Genomic DNA, 14,076 nt, shown 5'->3' with positions numbered 1-14,076 from the left:
GTGCTTCCTCCTCCTGATCTGCTTTGGTGGGTGCAGTTCCCCAAGCCTGTCCCAGTTCCCAGCATGGCTGTGGGCAGACAGTGCACAGACACTGCCCCTCTCCCGTGCAGACTGACACCATGCTTGACACAGCTTGGGCTCAGCCAGCATGAGGTCTGAGGACACCGTCCCCTCCAGCTCTGTCCCTGTGGTCCTGCAGGTCTCCAGCCCCCCACCAGTGCCCAGCAGAGCCCCGGCCTGGGCTGCACTGGGTTCCAGCCCACCGAAACCTCCCCACATCTTGGGGGCCAGCATAAGCCAGCCTGGCTGTAAAGGGCCAGTCTTGGCTCTTGCTTTGAGGTCAGAGCACAAAAGAAGCCCAGCCAAGCAGGCTGCTTGCTTTTAATTAGACTCGGGACCTGCGTGAGGCAGCCGCCTCCGTGTTCCTTTGTGGGGGATTCTCAGGGGCCACCGGTTTGCAATTAGCAAGTCACTGCTCTCCCACCTCCCACAGCAGCAGGTCACCCTGCCCCGTGGGCAGCCTGACAGCCGGGCCAGAGCACACCCAGCCAAACACCTTTTACAAATCATTCTGCATAGTTCGCATTCTCGGCCAGTTTATGAGCATTTTAGCTCCTCATATTGATCAGGGCTGGAGCCGAAGTAATTACGTTCATCAGAAATAATTTCCCCTGATTTTGAGTCATATTTGAGCTGGTGCCCACTTCCTCTGCTCGCCCCTCAACACAGGCAGCTCTCTTTGCTCGCTGGTACATACTTTCCAGGCGACATCGTTGCTTTCATAACCATAGTGAGACCGAGAGGTTTGTTTTTCTCAACTGGATCCCACACACACACTAAAGGTTTCAGTCGTGTCTGTATTGACTTGGGATGTGGACAAGAGGAGGTGGTTTATGTGAAGTGCATGCTTGGGAGATGTCTCCAGATGTCTTTGGCATCGGGAGGGGGCATAGGGGAGGGCTGGGGGCCTGGGACCCCTCTGCACATGGAGGCACCACTGGCCTCAACCTTCCTAGTCTTGCTCAGGAGGTGGAGAGCAAGCCCAGCCTTTGCTTTATTCCCTGGGGTGGAGGTAGGAAGCGGGACTGACCCCCAAAGCCTTTGGCGCGAGCCCTGGGGAGTAGCAGCAGGTCCCCTTGCCAACTGGTTTTGGGTGGTGACCAGTCATTTGGGTTTTTTAAGTGCTGGGTGTGAACAAAGCACCGATGCAAGACAGGTGAACTGGCAGCTCTTCAGTCCTCCCTAGAGCGGCCGACTGCGCTGAGCCCTGCTAACGTGCCAAATGCCCAAGCTGAAAGCCCCTTCCCTGCATGAGCCAGACTCCTTCCAATCAACAAGGATGCTAAGAAGTGCCTGCTGCACAAGGTCTTTGGGAAGGTCCCAGCAACAACCAGGAATTTGCAAGGAAGCTGTGCAGAGCATCCACTGGAGATACGCCAGCCGAGGAGGGTTATCTTTGCCCCAGGTCACTGTCCCCTCCCCAGCACCGTCCTGTCCCAACACCATCCCCCTCCCTTCCCTGCACACATCCTGCATCCACCGGCACCCTGAGCTGCTCTGCCTCGCAGTGCTCCTGCTGATGGCGAGCCGAGGCCAGCCCCGGGGCTGTGAAGGGCTGTGACATTTGGGAACAGACACAACCCGTGTCACCCAAACCTCTTCCAGCACCACCCGCTTCCCGGGCACAACACTAGCTGCTGCATGGGTGCAGCACTTGCATCCTCAAAGGTCTTCCCGGAGCCACAGAAAACAGGGCTGGAAGGAAACACAGACATCACCTCACCTCTCCCTCTCTATAGCAGGGCTGGCTGCAATTACAAGGTGAGTTTGGCAAGACCTAAAAGCATCACTGGCCGTACCTTAGTGCATGCCTCAATTTGCAGTCTATTTGATGCTGCAGAGGACATGGCAGCTGCTTGAGAACACATAGCACACTCGAGCAAGACAAGAACCGAAGGAAAAACACTGTCTATTTTAGCCTGAAACCACAAGAAAAACAGAGATAGTCAAAAAGAATGAGCAATTTGATCAGGAAACATGAGTTAGCCATGCAGTTCCATGGAAAATACCGAGGGCCTGTCAGTAACCACACAAGGTCAGGATCTGGGGTTTATATCTTGTCTGAAAGACAAAACTTCTAGTGAGATTTTTTAACAGAAGTTTATGTTTGATGATGTTTGATACCAAAAATAAACTCTCAGAGGACCATAATGTTTGATACGTGATGATTTCTGACACTGTTTTCCAAATAATAATGGAAAGACTCATCTGGCTGAAGTTTCCAGGCTTTGTTTTACAAAAGTCTTATTCTTTGGGTTATCTGAATGTTTAACTTAGAGGGACAATTATGAATTGCTCTTGTCTGGGCTGCAGCAAAAAAAAAATATCACACAGAATTACTGACCAGGGTTTGATATGTCTATTAAGAAAAAGCGTCATCCTTTCACAACAGCTGATACAAGGCTGGACTGTACTAATGAGAAGCCCCTCAGTTTGAACGATGAGATCTTGATATAGTTTTGGCTAAGCGAGCCCTTTCTTGGTTGTGATAGTCCGTTTGCTCCCCGTGTAATCGCTCGGCTCCTTCCTCTTGGCAATGTCAGCCTTTGAGACCAGAACCAGCACCGAGTCCCATTTATCAGTGCTTCTTTCTAATGAAACCTACTTAAAAATGCCTGGAAAATGGTGAAGGATCGAGTGTCCCCACCACCACGCACCCTTCCCCATCCAAAAGACCCTTTCTCCTTTGGAGAGGGCAATGCCCAGCTCTTGCTCGCTCCCTCGCTGGCCCCGCCGCGGTGGCTGGGAGCTTGGAGGGGTCAGTTGGTCCCAGATGAAGCCGAGGTTTTCTGATGTAGTTGCCTGACCATCAGAAACTGGACGGCAGCCCTGAATTCTTTTCTCGCAAGTCACTTGGACAGGCACCAGATGGTAAATACTTTCAGTCTCTCCCAGCCTGGCTCTGGGGTGGAAGCAGTGACCTCAAGGTAAAAGATTGCCTGGCCTGTCCCTCATCCCTCGGGGTGGCCAGTCCTCCAGCCCGGCCCCACTCTCCACTTAAGGTGTGAGAACCAGAGGGAATAAAAATGGCCAGACAGGGATGGAAATGGCCATCACCACCTTCCCAGCTCTTGCTGTTTGAAACTGGAGCTGGATTCGTTCTGGGTAAGAAACAACTTTCCCATCCTGCCAAAAACAAAGGTACTTCAAAGTTTCCCAAAGCTGGGGTGTTTCCAGAAGTCTCATGAAAACCAGCCAGCAGCCACCCCAAAGTGTCCAACAGCTGAGGGAGACCTGAGACGTCTCCTTTTAATCTCAGGGCTTTTGGCTTTTCCAAGCTGGGTGTTTTTCCAGCTTTCCCACTAGTGCTGTCCACCCCCCATGGACAGCCTTGCTCCCCTGCAGCAGAGATTTGAGCCAGGAGTGCCCAGAAGCAAAGGGAACGTCCTCCCCACCAAGGTATGGAGCTGGTCTCACCCTAGACCCATGATTTCACTGTTGATACAAAGAGGAAGAGACCCAGCAAGGACCCAGGACAGCCTAGGTGCTCCTTGGCAGAGATGGACGTCCAGACCCTGATCTGACCTCAGCCGGCTCTAGGGAGGGCGTTGAACACATGGCGTAGAGTAAAGAAAGGGAGAGTCTCGAGCAAAGGAAAGGGATGGAAGGAGAATGTGGTCTGTATCTGTCACAGATGGATGCAATTTCAGCTGAGAGGGTGCACAAATGAGAGCTTTGCAGTGTTATTCATGATGGCATGTTAAATGGCACAGACATGAAAAAAACCAGCTGTCTAAAATGTAAATTCACTGGGTCAGTTCCTTCATTTCTATAGAAACAGCAGAGCTTGCCAGCGGCTAACTCAAAGGAGATGTATTCAGATCCCTGTATCAACTATTTTCTTGCACAACTGACCACAAAAAAAAAAAAATTACAACCCCCAAAAATCCTGAGAATAATACCATGGAAACTGTGGAACACAACATATGGACTTAATTACTAGCTATGAAATCACACGTATGGTACAGAACACATATGGGGTACATGCTCCAGAGGGGAAGGGTTATAACTGAGTATTCATAAAATGAACTGCTAACGTGCTGCTCTCGTGCAGCTTCGCAAATCCAAACCTGCGCAAGGGCTGTATCGCTTTGCTGGGCCCTGCCTGCAGCCCATGGCCTCCCGGTACGGCAACCTGGGTGGGCACGTGGGACCCCAAGAGCCGGGAGAAGGGAAACTCAAGCCCGTGTCACCCACGGAAAAGCCTCCTCGGGAAGGCAGAGTCACGGTGGACTTTGGGGGTCCACGGTGGACCCCCAAAATGCAGCGAGGTACCGCCAGGGATTGCCGATGCCAGCTGAAGTATGGGCAGCTGGCTGGGTGCGGGGTGGTGTTTTGGCCCCTGTCTGGCTGCTTGACTCAGCGCTGCGGCTCTCCGTTGCTGCCTGAGCTCTGCTGGCTTCCCGGTGATGTCATACCATCACAGCGATGTCACCTTACTGCAGCGAAATCTCAGTGACATCGGGTGTGTGTGGGGAGAAGCAATGTCCTCTCTTACCCCAAGCTGAGGGAGAGGGTAAAGAAGGGGTCCCTGCCCCGAAGAGCCAAACCTGTGCCCAGGAGAGGGCAGGCAGCGGGCTCCGCGGGCAGCCCCGAGCCCCAGCCCCCCCGGGGTGCCCGCTGCCCCCCGAGGCCTCACACATGGGGGTGTTGGCTGCTCCCAAAGCTGCTTACTGAGGGCGATGAGAGGATTTTATTTCCCTTACCAGCACTGTCACCTGATTTCCAATTGGGAAATGAAGTCAAGCCCATTAATCGGGATTCCCTAATAAACACAAGCCTGGAATAATTAACTGAACTCCCCATCTCCCTGCGGCAAGGCTGGATCAGTGCTTTGGCTGCTCTCGAGCCGTTGCCGGTAGAGGCACCGCAGCCGCCTCCGGGACATCTGGCTGAGCCTCGGCACCTGAAACACGGTGGCCGGCGGGAGGGCATCAGCCCCGGGGCGCAGGGGAGAAAACGGCAGCACAAGATGTGCCTCCAGCCTGAACCCCCCTGCTAGCGAGGACGGGGCGATGCGCGGTCCGCACGCCTCCCCTGCGGCGGGCAGCGTTGCCTCCGGGCAGGGCTTGGGCGACGCAGGGAGCTGGGGCTTCTCCACGAGGAGCGGAGACTCCAGCGCCGGGAGAAGCGACAGCAGCCTTTGGAAGGTGGCCTGGTATTTCCACAAGCTGCCATGACCTCGTTAACAGACTGATTGCAGCTAACGAAGCAAAACCAAAGCGGAGAATCAGAGCTCCGAGTGCTCCTCCCTGCCGGGCTCTGCCCTCCCTGCTCCGTGCCCCAGCTTCCAGGCTATGGCAAGCGGCGGAGCTGAGGTCAGGATTGCTGCTCAGGAGACTGAGGACCTGTTTTGCAAAAGCAAAAGCAAAAGGAAGGGAAAAGAGGCTGGAGGGAGGGATGGGGCATGAGTCCTAGTTGCACGATTTCAGTCCTCTGCTTATACAGCACCCGGCTCCTCCTGCGCGTTTGCCAACATGTATCAAAATATATGATATATAGCAGCAGTTCTCATCATGCCTGCAAGACACGGAGAGTCTGTGCACAGCTGCCAGGATCCGTCCCCTGGGCTAGGGCAGAAGCAGTGCTCCCGGCCCCCAGACCGTGTCCTGCAGGCAAGGGGGTGCAGGAGAGGGGCTGGGGAGAGCTGCCAGGCACCCTGCATCCTTATGTGGGCTCAGGCCTTTCCTTCGAGCTCTGGACTCACAAATTCCCCTTCTTACATCTTGCGATAAGCTCTGGAGGATGGGAACGTGGAGAAGGTTTCCTGGAGGTCTTGAGATGTTTAGTTTTTTCTCTCCTAAGAGCCAGCCTCAAGTCCCCAGACATGGCCGCCACAAGGAAAGCTTGCACAGGGCAGACTGAAAAGCGGTAAAGCATTGGGAGGCAAATGCCGAGCACCTGCTCCTCTTCCTCGAAACTGGATTTTAAATTCTCATGATTGCTTAAGCCGGTCATAATTTTTCAGGAGCTGAACTGGGGTTTACAAGGCTTGAAATCAGCAGTGCTTCTGCAAGGGCCAGAGTGCAGCCCTCTCTGCATCAGGTACCAGCCCCGGGGCAACACAACCCCATGTGCATCCAACCCCCCCGCCCCAGCAGCCTCCCTGGGCAGCGCAGCCCACGCAGGACGGGGGATGCTGTGGCAGCAGCACCACCACAGCAAATCCCTTTCCTGCTCTTGGGGTGCCAGAGAAACTGAGAAGGGAATCGCACCACTACGTCCTGGAGAGCTTGCCTGGCAAACTGCCGCAGCCTGAGTTGCCGGCAATCAAAAGCAAGTCACGCACTGTCCCCAGCGATGGAGGGACAGGGTCCTGCCCTTGACTTCAGGGCTCTGCACAGCGTGGGCAGCTCACCCCTCTCCCGCAGCCTGCCACGCACCGCGCTCAGCGTAAAACGTAGGGGTGGGTCCCCTGTTCCTGCTTGGTCGTGGCAATGTCCCAGGCTGGCAGCAGGGACAGCCCTGCCAAGCCCTTCGAAACCCAGGAGAAAGACACCAGCTCTGTCTGGGCAGACCTTGATCAGTAGGAAGAGGCATGGACCTTCCCTCCCGGTCATGGCTAGCAGCAAGGAGCTGGTTCACCACACCAGCCTGGCTCCCCAGCCTCTCTCCCGTGCTTCCCGGGGAGAGCGTCCCTTCCCTTCGCTCACTGTCTCAGTGGACAGCACGTTCTCACCTTGAGGGGAGTAGAAATGGCAGCTGGAATGTGGGCTGGAAAAAAAAAAAAAGAGAAGAAAAAAAAAAAAAAGAAAATGCTGAGGCTTGTCCAAACCTACTCATGTTTATATTGGAGCCTGTGAGTGACATCAGAGCGGGGAGAGTATAAACACCAGCAGGACCTACTCGGGGCTTTAAACCCTGCGAACACGCCGCTGCCTCCAAACTGCCTGGGGGGTGATGTGCCGAAGTGGCGGAGGGGAGAGCAGCATGAGGCTCCAGCTGGAGAAGCAGCTCCTCTTCCTCTCCCTCCTCTGCATCCTCTCCAAGGTAAGGGAGATGGGGCCCTGGGGCGGCTTTAGCCTGAGTCGGGGAAGCACCCGGTTCTTTCAAAGTGAGATGCAGGGAGGACTGGGGTGTTACAACGAGCCCGGTGGCTAACGCCGGCTGGCAGACAGGCTGTCTTTATGCAGTCCCACGGGGATAGAGCTATGCTTGGGAGAGACGTTTGCCATTAAACAAGAAGGGTCTTAACATCCGTGGGCCAAAGGTTCTGCAAGCCCACGGAGCGCGCAGGAATGACAGCAATGCGCTCTGTTTGCTCGCCCCGTCCCTGCAGCTCTCCGGCACCCGGGGCTGTGGTATGCGTCCCTGCGAGCGAGCGAGCGAGCGGCAGCTCGGCAGTAGCGGCTCCTGCAGACTCCTTGGTCCCTGCCCAGGCTCCCGAGGCAGGGGGCCAAGCAGCGAGCACCAGCCTCGGCATTACTCAGCTCTCCCCCTCCCTGGGGTGCTCATGCGAAGCCAATGCCTCCGACAGGATTTGGGTCATTGCAGGGATTTTTTTTTTTTTCCTCTTGGACTCTGTGTGAAAATAGTTGCCTGTGCAGAGAACAGGAAAGTTGAAAAGTTTGGGGTATCTCAGGTCCAAGTTCTTCTAATTGCTGCTTGAATCCCAAGGCAGACCTTCTGCAAGCAGGGACATCATGGCAGCGTCGTGCCTATTTGACTCCTTTCCCAGACAGTTAAGATCTCTGATAGGAGCCACATTGTCATCTAAAGACAAGTTAATTACAAGGAGCAGGGGGAAATGGATTAATGGAGTTGGCTTGGCTAATCTTTCTAAAACATTGACTTGTAATAGCTACCTCCTGAAAGATTAAAAATGCCCTTGGCTGCCTGGGTAAATTGTGACGGAGAAATGACTCCTGCCCCAGGCGCTGAGTGCCTGGAGAATCACCAGGGGCCCTCGTGCCTCCAGCCCAAACACGGCCAGTCCTTCGGTCCCTGCCACGAGTTTCTTTCTGGTTTCTGCCACACTAATAATGCTGCTCATTGATAAAACTAGAGCAAGACCCAGATTGCCCAGCCCATTTCAGATGTATTTTATCTCCTGGCACTGACATTTTTACAGGCCCATAAAAAACATCTGAACTGCTGCAAATGGGGAACAGATAGCACACCAGTGCCCACCTTCTCTGTCTAACCGGTCACATCAGACCTGATGCCAGTGGGAGAAACTAAAAGAGAAAGAAAAATGGTATCTAAAATCCACACGGTCCAGCTGAACCCATCGATCTCTCGGCAGTCTCAGCAGAGACACCAGTGTCTGGACCAGCACAGGGCTGAATTTTTCGGTTGCACATTTGCTGAACTGCTGCCTGCGTCGCACGTGCTGGCCGTGCAGCAAGCAGAGCGGCAGGGCTGCCGCAGAGCGCTCAGAGCTGCTGCGCGGGGCTCACGCACGTGCAGAGTTAGGCCAGTACTGGCAAAGAATTCACTTCCAAACTGCAGAGCCAAATCACTTGGCTTCAGGCCCTATATGCAACAGCCCCGTCAGATACGACGTGATGGGAGCGTGAGCACTGCCTGCAAAAGCTGTTTGTGCCAGGGTAACTGTGCGAGCAGAATGGGCCGTGGATATAAACACCTGCCTTCCCCGGGTGAACTCCTGCGGGCACAGCCCTGGCAAACGACCGGCTGAGCAGCCAAACGCCTGTGGTGCACAGCCCTGCCGAAGTAATCGCTCGGTCTAGCTGGGAGGGGAAACGTAGCTCCCCGTCCTCGAAGCCATGCCTGTCTCGGGGCTCCTCAGCCCGCAGGCCAGGCCAGGCAGAGGAGGCTGCAGCCAGGGACGGGCAGAGGAGGCAGCTGGTCCAGGAAGGAAAGCGGGGAGGTTCCTTTGGCTTCAGTTCCCCCACTGCCAATGCAATGCCCTGTTTCTCGGCACGAATGAGAGCTGTTAAGACTGTTCGGAGGGAGATGCTGTGCCCTCACCACGGGCATTCAGCCCCTGCGAAGCCACGTCTCCAGCTGGGCACAACCCGCCGCCCAGCAGCAGGCATGGGGTCAGGCTGCTTTCCCCTCCCTCCCTCCCTCCCGCCGGGCTGCTTGGGGCAGCGCTCGGCTGCCTGCGGGGCTGCCGGCCCCATTAAATCACCACCACTACCTGGGATGTTCGCTTTGCAGCTCCATCCTCTTCCTTTGCATTCAGAGCAGTGGTGTGTTTAAGTTCCCATCCTGCGGAGTGCTGAGCATCCCCGATTCTCCCTGGTTTCCATGGGTGCCCATCACGCTGTGCCTTTATAGCTTTGCAGGCTGCTTCTCCATATTCCCATGGATTTTCAGAGCCTCCCTCCACTGAAATTCTGCCCCCATGATTGAGAGAGGATTACCTGGCTGTCCCAGTGAAATAGCAGCCATTAGCCAAAAACCAACCTGTACTGAATCAGCAATGATTTTCCTCCGCAGGTGTGTGCCCAGCTGTGCCGGAGACCATGCTACTGCCCCTGGGTGCCACCCCGCTGCCCCCGTGGGTCCCCCCTGGTCCTGGATGGCTGCGGCTGCTGTAAGATCTGTGCCCGGCGCCTGGGAGAGCCCTGCGACTTCCTCCATGTCTGCGACCAGAGCCAGGGCCTCGTCTGTGACTACAGCACGGCGTCCGCGGGGACAGGAGCCACCTGCAACTGTGAGCCCCGGGTGCCCGCTCCCCGCCGGGGATGCCCCCGTGCCCCCAGCCCAGCACGCACCCCAGCTCCGGCCAGGGCCCCGGCCAGCTCCGGGCATCGCTCACCGCTTTCAGGGAAGCTGCTGAGGCTCCGAAAGCAGCTTAACTGAGGCTGATGCACACAGCTTGGCCGCGGGGCTGTGCTGCAGCTCCAGCCAGTTCTTGTGCCATTTGCCAACTGGGGTTTCGGGGTGGTTTGAGTGGGGATGGACACAGGGGTCCCAAGGATGCTGCAGTCACCCTGCCGGGGCTGGAGCCTGGGGGTCCTGCAGAGAAATTTCAGAGAAACTTTTTCTAGCCTGAAAATCCTGAAAGGCAGGGTCAGGCCAAGGGGCAGTGGGTTTCTCACCAACTGGTGAGGTGCTGCTTTGAAAACGAGGAGGGGAGGTAGGGAAGAGGAGGAGGCTTCTCAGTCACTTCTATGGCCCCCCGGTTCAGTCCCTTCGTGCCAGCAAAAGGGGAAACTCTTCGGTTTCCCCCAGAAGTCCCCTCTGCCATCCGCATCTCTCTGTCACTTTGTCCCTAACGGGCTCCGCGGCTGTTGCCTGCAGTTGAAGACGGCGAGGAGGGCTGCGAGGTGAACGGCAGAGTCTATCGAGATGGGGAGGTTTTCCAGCCCAGCTGCAAACTCCAGTGCCGCTGCCTGGACGGGGGCTTCACCTGCGTCCCGCTCTGCCAGGAGGATGTCCGGCTGCCCACCCCGGACTGCCCCTACCCACGGCGCGTGGAGGTCCCGGGGAAGTGCTGCCCAGAGTGGATCTGCGAAGCCCGGGACCGGCACATCCTCCAGGATGCTGGGGCAGGTAAGATGCGGGGCGTGCCAGCGAGGGGATGCCCACGCAGGTCTCTGGGGATGGTCCCTTCACCCCAGACCACGAACATCAACAGGAGACACTTTATTTCCCCGCCATGCAGGGCTATGCCCGCAGCACCCGGAGGCCACGCTGCACAGCACCTGGCTCCAACCACCCTTTTCCCCTCATCTCTTTTCATCCAGCCCCTGGGGCAGTGTCCCCGCCGCGGCCGTACCCCTGCCAGGAGTGGGGCACGGAGTGGAGCGCCTGCTCGGCCACCTGCGGCGTGGGCTTTTCTACCCGCGTCTCCAACCAGAACCGCTACTGCAGGCTGGAGACTCAGAGGCGGCTCTGCATGGCCAGACCCTGCCCGGCTCTGCCGGCAGCATCCCCGGTGGTAAGTGAGGGCCTCGGTGAAGCGGGCACCTCTGGGCAAAAGGTTTGACCGAGAAAGGGAAATGCCAGCCAACACGAGCCATGGGACACCCAGTTACCCGTGGGCACCCCATCACCCCTCCCCAGCCACAACCTGACCGTGTCTCAGGGACAGATAAACTATCTCCTGAAACTGTGCTTGGAAAACAGCTGATGGCAGGTGCAGACCTGAATTTTGGGGTCTCTGGGTATCTGAACCCAAGAGCACCGTGGATCCCACATAACCCTGAGACCCACAGGTGGGTTTGACCTGCCCCTGCGGCTGGAGATGCATCTGCAGCTCCTGCCTGGCTCCCTGGGTACACCCGAGAGGCAGGGCTCTGCCACCCCTTTAATTAGCCTGGCACAGCTCCAGCGCGGACGTGGTGCAAAACCGCCTTGCTCGCACGCTGCCGGCGCTTTCCAGGGCCAGGCACCCACAGTGCCAAGTGCCCCTGCTCCCCAGACGTAGGGGACGTGCCTCCGCTCCATCTCCCCATCGCTCTCTGCTCTGCCTTTCCAGAGGGGAAGAGGAGGTCGTTTGTAGCTGTGCCCACCCCAGTCGCATCCCGGAGCCAACGCCTCGTCCTGGCAAAGAGTCTGGCACAAGCCCACGGCACTGTGGTTTTGGTGGAGATGGAGAACCCATCCCCTGGGAAACTGGGGAAGAACTGATGGACTTTGGCTGCAAAGGAGGGTGGAAATAGAGAACAAGATCCCCATGTCATGCAGCACCCTCCCCCTCTGTGCACCCCCGCTGCCCCAGGCAGGGTCACTGGGCAGCATCCCCAAGTTTCTTAGGCTGAACGAAATGGGAAATGGGGAAACCCTGCCATGAGCATGGACCCATCCGAGAAACCGGGAATTGGTCCTTTCCCGGATCGGTGGGGATTTGGAGAGGTGATGCTGCTCCTCCACCATGTCACACACGCAGCTCTGCTCTGCGGGGGCTGAGAGAGAGACCGTCTCCACCATCGGGAAGCCCAAATCCCCAGTGGGGATGCCTCACGCCCTGGCCCCCAGGGAAGGAGCAGGTACATCGGGCCACGCACCACAAGTCACCGCTGCGCCGGGCTGCGCAGCTCGGCCGTGCACGAGCTCGGCCATCCCACGATATCCACCCCGTGACCCGGCAGCCGCTTTCCTGGGCATGGGCAGAGGCGTCCTCCTGATGGCAGCTCTAATTCACCTTCCCCGTATCTCTCCAGAATAAACACAAACCTTCCTGCTCCGCCTGGCCTCCTCCTCTCCAAAGCGCTGGCGGTTTGGCAGGGCTTCGGCGAGGGAGGAGCTCAGACGCAGGAGACACCGCTCAGCAGCACCAGACATACCGCTTGCCATCCAAGCGCATACCCCACGAGCCGAGGCCAAAAGCAAAGCAAGAAAAAGAGAAAACAAATCGCAAAGATGAGTCGGGGCCGTCTCCCGACGGGCTGGAGCTGCTCCAGCTGTGCAAGAGTCGGCGCAGGAGAGCTGCTCGGCAGCTCTGCCTTTACTTTCTCCCAGCGATAATCCTTCTGGGTGATTGAAAAATGAAACCCAAATGCCCTCTAACGGCCTCGCACAAGCGTGCAGAGGGAACGCACATCCCATGGCGAGGCAGGCGAGAAGGGCAACTGGAAAGGAGCAGTGGTTTAGGTGACGTGTCCAGGCGAGATCTGGGCAGTTTAGGTGTGTATTCGTGGAACTGAAAATAAAGATGCGCTCGCCTAGGTGTGGAGCTTGTCCGGGCCTGTCTGTGCGGGGTGAGCCTGGCTCCGGCGAGCCCTCGGGAGCCCTGCTGCTCATGGCCAGCTCGGCTGCTGCAGAAAAGGCCTGACCCAGGACGGGGCAGCTTGGAGGCACCTCGATTCAGGCTGCTTAGAATAAGAAAATAAAAAAGAAAAAAAGCGTGAATCAAAGCATTGAAAACATTATTACAGTATATTATATCCTGGTTTAAATCCTGCCCCTTCGCTTTTACCCAGCCACGACCTCCATCCGCTCTGCCGATGGGACCAGCCCTGCCCATAGCGGTGCCTGGGTCTCCACTCGCTGCCGGGATGCGGGGAAGAGCACGGCATGGCGCCGGCTGCGCTACTGCTGGGTCTGCAGCCCCAGGCACAGACCAGGCCATGCCTCTTCTCAGCCCCCCAAAAAGCAAAGCCCAAATTCTCCCCCTGTAACTCATCCCTCCTCCCGCCAGCCCCACGCCTCCTCCGCTCACCCCGGACCAGGATTTCCCCGGCACCATGCCACCATCGTCACCAGCTGGCCGTCCTCCCGGCCCTGGCCAACGCAATACTGGGGCAGATTTAGGGGTGCAGGGGCAAAAGGCAGAGGGAGCTCCCCTCTCCTGCCCGGGGGAAAGCCTCCCCACAAGCAGCAGGAAAGGCAGCAGGGCCAAGGCAGCCACTCGCCCGCTCTCGCAGCCCCTGCAAGTGCTGAAAATAAAATTAAAGTCAAGGATGCTTTTCAGTCACCTCTTGGGGGGGAAAAAAAGAAAAAAAAAAAAAATCTCACTGCTCATGCAGTAAAACATTGCTTACAAAGAGAATTATTTACTGTGATCATCTGGTGCTCTGCCCGAATACAAATCATTAATTCAGTTTGATACGGGGGATGCGGTGAACCTCTGGCAGGCAGCAAATGGCAGAATGAACACGGCCCGGTCTGCAGCTTTTGTTGGCTTTTTCCTTTCTGCAGTGGCTGCACCGAAAAAGCGGTGACACGAGGCTCATGTAGACTTTAAAACCACAATGTTCCTTGATTGACATGGATAAGACATGTTCTGTGTACTGAAAATCCTGGTTTTTAAGCCAGTTCTTGTTTCAGCATGTTGGGACACGGCCACCCAGGCCAGGTGAGCTGCTGGCAGGGAGCGCGGCCAGGGCTCTCATCCCCTCCCAAATCCTGCCCAGCTGCCTCTGGGTGATGGTAAAAATCAAAAGGTCATTTTTTAAGCAGCAACCTGCAATTCTCATCTCCAACAGAAATGACTCAACGCACCTCTGCTATAATTTTCTTTTTTTTTTTTCTGCAAAATGTCATTTCTCCCTGATTCACTAAGCAGAAAACATCTAAATAATGAATTAATTAATCCAAATAAATCAGAATTATTTTTCCCTAAGAATACAGGGAAATCAACTCTTGCAATTTGATTGC

General features: G+C 56.3%; 1 protein-coding gene across 1 annotated transcript; it reads left to right on the top strand.

The window, feature by feature from the left end:
- The first annotated feature begins 6,894 nt into the window (after positions 1-6,894).
- On the top strand, positions 6,895-12,646 carry CCN5 (cellular communication network factor 5). The gene is made up of 5 exons (XM_075517200.1): positions 6,895-7,050; positions 9,469-9,685; positions 10,276-10,527; positions 10,722-10,915; positions 11,456-12,646. Exons 1-5 carry the CDS (start codon positions 6,961-6,963, stop codon positions 11,477-11,479), a joined length of 777 nt encoding a protein of 258 aa, XP_075373315.1. The 5' UTR covers positions 6,895-6,960; the 3' UTR covers positions 11,480-12,646.
- The last annotated feature ends 1,430 nt before the right edge of the window (positions 12,647-14,076 follow it).

This window comes from Mycteria americana, chromosome 14 (genome assembly GCF_035582795.1).
Source record: "Mycteria americana isolate JAX WOST 10 ecotype Jacksonville Zoo and Gardens chromosome 14, USCA_MyAme_1.0, whole genome shotgun sequence".
NCBI classification, from domain to species: Eukaryota; Metazoa; Chordata; class Aves; order Ciconiiformes; family Ciconiidae; genus Mycteria; species Mycteria americana.
This window is presented reverse-complemented; position numbering and strand designations above follow the sequence as displayed.

Coding starts and splice junctions, on each gene's coding strand:
- CCN5 (XM_075517200.1), top strand. CDS start 6,961: ATGTGCCGAAGTGGCGGAGGGGAGAGCAGCATGAGGCTCCAGCTGGAG. Junction 7,051..9,468: donor TCCTCTGCATCCTCTCCAAG/GTAAGGGAGATG, acceptor TTTCCTCCGCAG/GTGTGTGCCCAGCTGTGCCG. Junction 9,686..10,275: donor GACAGGAGCCACCTGCAACT/GTGAGCCCCGGG, acceptor TGTTGCCTGCAG/TTGAAGACGGCGAGGAGGGC.